Below are 9876 nucleotides of genomic sequence, written 5' to 3' on the forward strand. Positions count from 1 at the left end.
AACCTCAGCGTGTCGCCGTCACACTGCATCATAACCTCCGAATGTGGGAGCAAAAACACAGCCAGCTCCTAAAGGTCAGAGGTCAAATTATTATACCAAACTGTTCTGTGGTGACCTGGGAAACTGTCCTGAAAAGTAGGACATTCAACATAACCCAGGATCTGTCTTTGTCTCTCTCTCTGTCTCTCTCTCTGTCTGTCTCTCTCTCTGTCTGTGTCCCTCTCTCTGTCTCTCTCTGTCTGTCTCTCTGTGTCTCTCTCTCTGTCTCTCTCTCTCTCTATCTCTGTCTCTCTCTTTAGGTGTGTATGAGTTGCAGTGCAGACAGACAGGCTGTCTGTGTCTCTCTCGACTGTCCTGTGCTGTATAAACTGTCCCAGGTGAACAGACAGCTCCACAACGCCCCCTACCTGCGACAGCTACTACAACAGATCTAATATCACTATCTGTCTCTCTCCGTATCCGTCTGTCTCTTTCAGTTAACGTGGTGCTACAACATTAGTGTTTTTATGGTTCAGTATAAAAAGGGTGTGTGTGTGTGTGTGTGTGTGTGTGTGTGTGTGTGGTTGTTTATAAATCAGATTGAGCTGCTGCTGCTGTATTTGTTGCGATTCTGACACTGCATGCGAGTGAGTTTGTATGCTGTCCAATCAGAGACGTCTCAGTAACTCCAGACTCCGCCCCCTCGTGTGTACACTGGTGCTGGACAGGAATCTAATCCTTTTCCTTTCTGTATTTTACTGATCCTGTGAGAAACGGTTACCTAGCAACTGGGAAACATTTACAGTATTAGAGTCGAGTCGAGGCCAAAGTAAGCGACGTCTTTTCATATTAATGTGTAAATAAAAGCTGTACAGTGAGCAGACTGATGATCAACACTCACACTGTGGTTGGTGTAGACCACGTCACGTCCCGGTCAGGAACACCACCACCCACCACCACCCTCATCACATCACCTTTAAGGTCCCATGTTTTGGACAAATTTGATACAGTATTATAATCCATTATTTCTTAAACTGACTGATTGTAAATACGTGTTTTAAGACAAAACAACTGACTTGCGACATTTTTCACAACTTCCTGTTTCAGGGGTTTTGTTGTCACTGTGGATTTATGGAGAAAACACTAACTTTTTTTTTTTTAAGAGAGAGACGTTTCTATGCTTTGTGTAAACTGAATAAAACCCTGAAGGTGACGCAGTGACGTGTATGAGGACAAAACTGTGTGTGGGTTTGGGGGTTTTTCATGTTGTGCCGTGACGTAAAAAAAACAAATTGATTTAAATAAATGTGACGTATTCAACTGGATGTGGAGTGAATTTACATCTCTATTAAACCAAGCTACTGTTTTTTATTTATTAAGTGTGACCTCAGCGATTTGCACCATTTATTAAATTAGAGCCCAAAAGTTTAGGAAAATGCAAACTACATTATTGAGCTGTGATTAGTTTCCTCCTGTCACACTCAAGGGCTGAGATCTGAGTCACTGCAGGTCACCATGTGCTGAGAGAGCGGGAGAGGGGGGGAGAGGCAGGGAAAGAGAGAGTCAGAGGGAGAGACAGACAGACCGCGAAAGAGAGTGAGAGACAGAGAGATAACGAGAGAGGGAAAGAGAGAGAGAGAGATAAAGAGGCAGGGAAAGAGAGAGAGTGCAGGAAAGAGACAGAGGGAGAGAGACAGGGAAAGAGAGAGACAGGGGGAGAGAGGCGGAAAGAGAGAGAGAGAGATAGAGACAGGGAAAGAGTCAGAGGGAGAGAGAGAGAGATAAAGAGACAGGGAAAGAGAGAGTGTGGGAGAGAGGGAGAGAGCAAGAGACAGGGAAAGAGAGAGAGAGTCAGAGAAAGAGCGGGAAAGAGAGAGTCAGGGAGAGAGAGAGAGATAAAGAGACAGGGAAGGAGAGAGAGATAAAGAGACAGGGAAGGAGAGAGTCAGAGAGAGAGAGACAGGGAAGGATAGAGAGAGAGATATAAAGAGACAGGGAAAGAGAGAGAGAGATATATAAAGAGACAGGGAAAGAGAGAGAGAGAGAGATATAAAGAGACAGGGAAAGAGAGATAAAGAGACAGGGAAAGAGAGAGAGATAAAGAGACAGGGAAAGAGAGAGAGAGAGATAAAGAGACAGGGAAAGAGAGAGAGAGAGAGATAAAGAGACAGGGAAAGAGAGAGAGAGAGATAAAGAGACAGGGAGAGAGAGAGAGAGAATGTAGTGAGATGTGAGAACTGTATTAAAACTCCACACTCGGTCACAAACGTCCTGAACATTATAATGAACCTGAAGTCAGATTAAAATCTTGAGCAAAAGATCCACTGATTATAATAAAGGCTTAACGGCGTCTCTTCGTTATTTTGATCGTTTCTTCACCTTCAGTTTTTAAACACATTTTTTATAATTAGGCAAAAATGTTTTATTTATTTGTGGGATTTTATTTGGTTGAGTTTCGACAGCGATACAGTGAGAGTCAATCTTTTATTTTAACATAAATAAAAGTTAAAGTGACGTGAAGTCTGAAAAAGCAAACACACACAGGAGGAGGAAGAGGAGGAAGAGGAGGAGTGTGTAATCTCACTGATGCCATGAGGTGTTGCAGAGATTCTGACCAATCACAGGGCAGCATTTCAACACTCGGCTGATTAATAGTTTCATCCTGTTTATTAAAGCCAAACGTCACGTGACACAGAAACGTCTCAATAAATTAACACAATAACATGAAAGTAAAAAATCTTTGACAATTAAACAGTTTAGTGAATCTCATCGTTATACAACGTGTAGTGATTTATTTATAAAATAAATTAGAAATCTTAAAAACAAACATCTGAAATCTGAGACGTTAACAATCACAACCTGGAGATGATGTCACTCTTCTGTCAGTTCAGTCACGTGACATGGAAGAGTCGAGCTGCAGGAACATTGGGAGTAAAACACGTTTCAATCACAAGTCGGTTTGATGAACACAAGCATTCACATTTACATCGATATCTGACACACACACACACACACACACGTGCGCAAACACACAAGCACACACACACACGTGCGCAGACACACACAAGCACACACACACACGTGCGCAGACACACAGACACACACAAGCACACACACACGTGCGCAGACACACAGACACACAGGGGGACAGAGACACACAATTGCACACACAGACACACGCACAGAGACACACACGCACAGAGACACACACAGAGCGTGTGAGTGGTAAGTGCTGTCACTAGGGGGTGCTGCTGTTCCGATACCGATTTCCCCGTCTGTCACTTGCTTGTATATTTGATCCATTAATTATTTTTTTCCTGTTGTAATAAATCCAGCAGATGTTGATGTCAGAGATGATTAACGTTAAAGACACTCGTTACTCTAATCATGATCTGTGTTTATGCTCCGAAAGCTTTTCTGTGTCCTTCTCACATTATAAATCATATACATTCACACCTGGCATTGTGTTTTCAGCCAATCAGCTCATCACACTGCTCTTTAAAATGACAGCAATGTAGTGAGTCTCATGTTTCATACAACATGAATTCATCAAGATGTTTCATACAACAGCGGCGGCGCAGTATTGAAGCTCCACTGTGCCATAATCTACTACAGTAGGAGGGGCTTGGCTATGACGTAACACGTGGTTTAAATGATTAAAATGCAGTTCCATTACAGAGCCACAGGGGAGCAGTGTTGTGCTCTATAACAACCTACACATCATTAGCTGAGTCTCCTGTAGTCAATAACCAGCCGCTGCAGTTCTCAGTGCCACCAGCAGATGGCAGACATGTTCATGTCAGTTTTGTTCCCAGGTCCGGTTTATAGCGTCGTATTTCTAGTTATAAACAGTGCAGATGTTCGCATTTCAGTTGTTCTATTCTCGATCAAGGAATGTTTTACATCATGGTGAATCACTCAAGTTGGGGGTGGAGCTTGTAGAACCTGCTATGGGACTAGAGGCAAGTGCAGAGGAAGGCGGAGTCAACTGGGTGCTGAGCGAAATATCAGGCAGTGAGGAGCTCGACTTACTGGGCGAGTTTGTTAGACTGGCGTCGTCCATCTCGATCACTTCGAAGTCTGTGTCGTTAAACTGATCAATTTCAGATTCGTTGTCCTCAGGCCCCGCCTCCTCCTCACAATCGTCGTGGATGGAATCAAGTAGTGCCTGGCGATCCTCGCCATCATCAAGCCCACAGTGTGTTTTGATTCGCTGTTTGCGGACCACAGTGCCCCCTGCAGACGAGGCCAGTTTATACATCACAGGAAAAAGGATGGAGGTGACGGTGGCTGTGCAGAGGGACAAGTACATGAGCAGCGGCTGATGTGGGATGCGTCCTGACAGGAAGCCAACCAAAGCAGGAAGCACCATTTCCCCGAGCGCTGCACCGATGACAAACACTGCTGCGGATTTGCCAGTCACAGTGGTGTACTGCTCCACCCAGGAGATGCCGGTGGGAAACGTGGCAGCCATGGAGGCGCCGTAAATGGACGTGGAAATCCACAGCATCACGTGGTGCTGACTAAACAGCACTAACGCCAGAGAGGCAGTGACTGAGCCCAAGAGACAGAGGAGTATCAGGGTGCCGGGGTAGAGGCACGTCGCAAAAAAGATGGCTGCCCCCCTGCAGGCAGCAAAGGAGCCCCAGAAAAGTGAGTTCAGCTCAGCAGCCTGCGGCTCCTCCATCCCAGCATGCTCTTTGGCGTAGGTGAAAATGAAGGAGCCGTACGCCACCTCAGCTCCAACGTAGAAGAAGAAGAACAGCGCCAGAAGCACAATGAGTGCGTTATGGTATCTGGCGAAGAACGGAGGTTTCCCTGATGAAGACGATGCCTTGAGTGAAGACGTGGAGTGTCGTGAGTACAGGATGAAGAAGAGAAATGAAACAAACAAGATGAAGGCACCGATGACCACATAAGCCCACATGGATGTCAGGAAGGGGCTCTTTCCCTGGAAGAAGGCCAGAGATGAGGTAGTGGCATTGGAAGCTGGGGTTTTTGAGACGTTCCCATCGGAGATGCCGGATTCGTGTCCAAACACCAGCTTGGCAATGATGGGAGAGACGAAGGCTCCGAGGGCGAAGGAGAAATGTAGTGCCTGCATGTGTGGACCAGCCTGATCACCCCAGGTGTTCAGAATTAACACGTTCCCACCTAAAACAACACAGTGTGACTTTATCATAAACAACTGACACATGAGCCATGAAGAAATGTAATATTACAACATCTGACTGAAACAGTCCTGTTATTATTGACAATTCATTTCAATTACAGCATTTTTTTGCTCTTGGCTTCTTCCTGCCTCTCTGTTAACTTTCTCTGGGAAACAGTTAGGATTCAGAATGACCTTTGTGTGAGTGAGTTAGCTTTAAACTACACTAAGGTGAGGCAGAGCAGATGTTTAAAAACTCATTTATTAAATAGATCAGTAAAGTGAAGACAATGCAAAGTGCAGATGGATTTACAACCTGCAGTCCACATAAACCTCATGACCTATTTACTTATCAGCTCAGTGCTCAGAGCAGGGCTTGTTAAACAGGTGGAAGAGATAAGGGGAAAGAAAGCTGTGTTCAAAGTGAACAGAATTACTGTGTGTGTGTGTGTGTGTGTGTGTGCGTGTGTGTGTGTGTGTGTGCTCTCACCTGTGTCCAGGATTCCCATAGACACACCCACGCTGGACACCAAGGCAACTAAGATTAAAGCTTTCTTACAAAATGGAGTGGCAAACATTCCAAATGCTGTCATCAACATGGCAAAACCTGCACACACACACACACACACACACACACACACACACACCCCTTAGGGACTGAGACTGTATGGATATGACCACAGGTTCGGTCATTGATCTAATATTAGATGAACACACTGATGAAGCTCTTACCCAGCAGCAGATGAGGGTTGATGAGGTCAAACAGAATTCCCCCCAACAGAGAGCCAGCGATGTAACCTGAGGCTCGGCCGGCAAAGACGTAGGAGATGTTACTGATGTTCTTATTTACATTGGTGGCCAAATCTTCCAAAGTTGGGCCCAACACAGAGATACACATTCCCTATAAAACCCCACACAGAGATACACACTCCCTATAAAACCCCACACAGAGATACACATTCCCTATAAAACCCAACACAGAGATACACATTCCCTATAAAACCCCACACAGAGATACACATTCCCTATAAAACCCCACACAGAGATACACACTCCCTATAAAACCCAACTCAGTGATACACACTCCCTATAAAACCCCACACAGAGATACACACTCCCTATAAAACCCCACACAGAGATACACACTCCCTATAAAACCCCACACAGAGATACACACTCCCTATAAAACCCAACACAGTGATACACACTCCCTATAAAACCCCACACAGAGATACACACTCCCTATAAAACCCAACACAGTGATACACACTCCCTATAAAACCCAACACAGTGATCCACACAAACTCAGTACAGATCTACATGCTGCAGTGCAGAAGCAGTGAGTCGACATTAAGAATAAGTGACATATAAAGACTCTTGAGTTTTAGGTTGTGTTTGGATCTGAATAGCTTCTGCATGTCCCTGTAAACATGCTGTGACAGATATGGAGTGAGAAACAGAGTCAGTGAAGTTACCAAGCCCAGAAATGAAGCGCAGAGGGTGACGGAGATCATCCGGCGGCTGCACGAGTCTCCGTCACCTTTAATCTCCACGTTCTCCCCTGCAGCAGACTGCACCAGCCTTCTCCCTCGCTTCAGGGCACTCTTCAGACCGGCCTTCACATCCTTCCTCTTGTCAAAGAGCGTGTCTTCCTCTTCCTCCTCCCCCTGCTCTGGGTTATCTTCCTCTTCCTCCTCATGCATTCTGGCAAAGCGAACGTGCTTCTTCTTCTTTCCTGAGAGATCTCCAGGGTTGGACGAGGACATGGTGGAGTGTGGCACAGATTATTGGGTCCAGTGTCAGGACTTTGGAATAAAATGTTGTTGAAAATTACAATAAAATGTTAGGTGGTGTTTTTACACACTAATAAATAAAGTACTAAATGTATAATATGTTATAATAAACATGTTATTTACTCCTGAAACTGATCTTAGTATTATATTATATTATATTTACACATCTAGCACCTGCCTTTACTCTATAATCTACTGTGATGTTCTTTATTAAACGCTTCATGCTGACTGTCATCAGCTGTAAATAAACAGATGTTTATACAACAAACACAAATCTATAACAATCTAATGTTTCTACCGTGAAGCTGCCGCAACATCAGCCGGTCACCGGAAGTGGACTTTAATAACTTCCGTCTCTGTCATCAGTAAGTTGCATATCTTTATGTTGTGAAATTATATATATTTATATAGATAGATATTTAATACGTCTATCTATATATACGATTCACTTCTGCCATATTTATAGCGCTTTATAAGTGTGATCGTGATTATAACGCTTTATAAAAATTATGACTTTAGACGCTCACCGTAGAAACTACATTTCCCATAAACCCCCGCGCCTGAAGCTGCGCACGTGCCGGAATTAGAGCTCACTTCTGAGTTAAAAAAAAAAAACAACAACACGTTTTTATGTCAGTTTACATTCATTCAGCTCTAAAGCATCAAGTCTTTATTTAAAGCACGAAGTGATCGCACACATTTAAGAAAATGTATTTCAAGCCATTTAAAATAAAGTGCTAACATTTAAACTTTAAAAAATTCTTCCCTATAAAAACTAAACAGTAAACAGTGATGTTCTGGAGGTGGAACAGGAAACACAGACAAGTCGGGATTAAAAGTGTGATCTGTGTTTATTCTTCAGTCCGACCCAGTTTTATTTGTATAACACTCACTCTGAACAAAGGACATTGTTGCTAAGCTGCAATATTAAAATTCAGAATAAAAATGACACACATTTAAAAACATAATTAATATTTATCCCTAAAAACAAGACATGTTAAAATTTATCCCTTTTCAAAAAAAAAAAAAAAAAGTGTACAAAATACTTTCACTTATGTGGATCTCCAGGCAAGGCAGAAGTACAATGAAGACATCTACTGTTAATTTGGGATGTTGCTAATCAACTGAAAATATAAGAAAGCGCCTATGACAAAGAGCCTTGAAAATATGACCTCAGAAAAAAAAGTGTGCATGTGACTAATTGACCATCCTATTTTTAATGTTTACATGCAAGTATAATACAAAAAAGGCTTTTAAAAAGTCATTAAACAAACCAGTTAAAGTTGAATTTTACCTTTAATCTTTTATTTTTTGTGTTGGTGAACAATAGTTTTAAACATTTCTGTTACGTGAAGGACTGACAGCATAGTTTACAGGAACAAGAAATATGGTTATATGCTGTTAATCAAGTCATATCCAATCACACACACACACACACACACACACACACACACACACACACACACACACACACACACGCACACACACACGCACACGCATGCACGCACTCGCACACACACACACACACACACACACACACACAAACACACACACGCACGCACTCACGCACACACACACACACACACACACACACACACACACACACGTCCCACCAGTGTGTTCAGTTCTAATTTCCAATTTTGTTTAACAGTTTCACACTTTTGAACTTATGAGAAGAAAAGAACAGCTTGAACTTTCAGACCTCAGCAAAATGAGAACTATTGGACGTTCCATCCATCAAGGTTGCTGGGAAATATGAATTGTTGCTCCCTCCTTGCAGTTCCTCCAACTTTTCGAGGTTTAGGAAGCTTCTTCAGCACATCACTCTGTAGGACAAATCCTACATCATTTTCTTTAAGTGCAAAAGTGGCTTTGTCTTTGTCAGTGCTCCCTCTGTTTTTCCAAGGAATCTTGAATTAACCTCATTGCCCTCAAGGCTCTCAACCAAGCCAATATAATGGTAACTGCTGCATTTGGTTGCAAAATTCACAATTATAAAGTCACCAACTAACAGATCTAAGATGTCTGGTTCACTACTCTCATCCTGGGATCTCTCACACTCAGAAGTGTTATCAAATGGGATGGGAACATCACTCTCCTCAGAGCTGTTTTACACTAGAGTTTTCTTCTTGGTTTGCTTCTTCTTGGACTTTCCTTGTCATGGAACTGGTTAGCCAACTGTTTGATGTGATCAGCAAGCTCCTTTTCCACCTGTGAAGACCCTCTGCTGTTCCACTGTACCACTGTTTTGACTTTCTTTAACTCCCTCTTATTTCTGTACTTCCGCAGTGTTGACGTGTAAATATTTCTGTTCATTGCCACTGATATGATGGATTTTCCAACGTCAACATCAATGGCTGCTGTCTCCATCTCTTCTAAGGCTGTTGAGCCCCAGTTGGTTCTTCTTTTGTAGGTTCTTGGCATGATAGCTGTTATGCAATGTGATGTATGGTTAACAGTTGTGTAATACTATATTTAAAACAATGTTATGCTTAAAACTTTACTTCAGTGCCTTAAGTTAGGGTTAAGTAACCACTGGTTCAATTTACCCCACATCATCTGGCTCACTTTGCCCCATAGCCAACATTTTGGTAAAAACGGCCTAGCTTAGCGATTCAGGCTAACCTTTAGCTTAATGATTCACATGGTTTTATATGTTGACAAATCACCAACATGTACCACACACAACCTTTTGACAAGCAAATAAGTGTTTTTGTGAAAAAAACAAAACACTTATCTCCTGTCCCATGTGCTTCTAAACTTCACAACAAATTCGAACTGATGGAGTCCTTCAAAATGTATTGTCACATGACACAAATTTGCTCCTGTCCCCTAGAAACAGAAGGGTGGGTCAACTTACCCCACCCTATTCTTATTGTGTGCCAATACATTTGTGCAGCATTGCTCTTTTACACACATTTTTGTTTGAGGAAACGGAAGTAACTTTTTTTG

General features: G+C 42.8%; 2 protein-coding genes across 5 annotated transcripts in view; one reads left to right on the forward strand and one right to left on the reverse strand.

The window, feature by feature from the left end:
• rev3l (REV3 like, DNA directed polymerase zeta catalytic subunit) overlaps positions 1-9876 on the forward strand; it is a 46540-nt gene that overhangs the window by 19205 nt on the left and 17459 nt on the right. For 2 of the 3 annotated variants that reach the window (XM_047818183.1, XM_027175136.2), the window contains exons 31-32: positions 1-74; positions 300-1304. The exon at positions 1-74 is cut by the window's left edge and continues 145 nt beyond it. In XM_047818183.1, coding sequence (XP_047674139.1) covers positions 1-74; positions 300-434 — 209 coding nt within the window. In that variant the 3' untranslated portion in view covers positions 435-1304. Of the gene's footprint in view, positions 75-299; positions 1305-9876 lie in introns of those variants that run through there. The other variant, XR_007143802.1, reaches the window with a different exon arrangement.
• Positions 2400-7289, reverse strand: mfsd4b (major facilitator superfamily domain containing 4B). Of its 2 annotated transcripts, XR_007143803.1 has the most exons (6): positions 7223-7289; positions 6607-6936; positions 5864-6032; positions 5622-5738; positions 3772-5133; positions 2400-3740 (listed from the first exon to the last, which is right to left on the reverse strand). XR_007143803.1 is itself a non-coding variant. In XM_027175155.2 (5 exons), the coding sequence occupies exons 2-5, from the start codon at positions 6895-6897 to the stop codon at positions 3884-3886; spliced, it is 1827 nt and encodes a 608-aa protein (XP_027030956.1). In that variant the 5' UTR covers positions 6898-6936; positions 7223-7289; the 3' UTR covers positions 2400-3883. The 2 variants fall into 2 exon arrangements, 1 of the variants encoding a protein (XP_027030956.1); XM_027175155.2 differs by having other exon boundaries at positions 2400-5133.

The sequence above is a fragment of the Tachysurus fulvidraco genome, chromosome 9 (genome assembly GCF_022655615.1).
Source record: "Tachysurus fulvidraco isolate hzauxx_2018 chromosome 9, HZAU_PFXX_2.0, whole genome shotgun sequence".
Lineage (NCBI taxonomy): Eukaryota > Metazoa > Chordata > Actinopteri > Siluriformes > Bagridae > Tachysurus > Tachysurus fulvidraco.

Coding starts and splice junctions, on each gene's coding strand:
- mfsd4b (XM_027175155.2), bottom strand. CDS start 6,897: ATGTCCTCGTCCAACCCTGGAGATCTCTCAGGAAAGAAGAAGAAGCAC. Junction 5,739..5,863: donor CAACCCTCATCTGCTGCTGG/GTAAGAGCTTCA, acceptor GTGTGTGTGCAG/GTTTTGCCATGTTGATGACA. Junction 5,134..5,621: donor TATGGGAATCCTGGACACAG/GTGAGAGCACAC, acceptor GTGTTGTTTTAG/GTGGGAACGTGTTAATTCTG.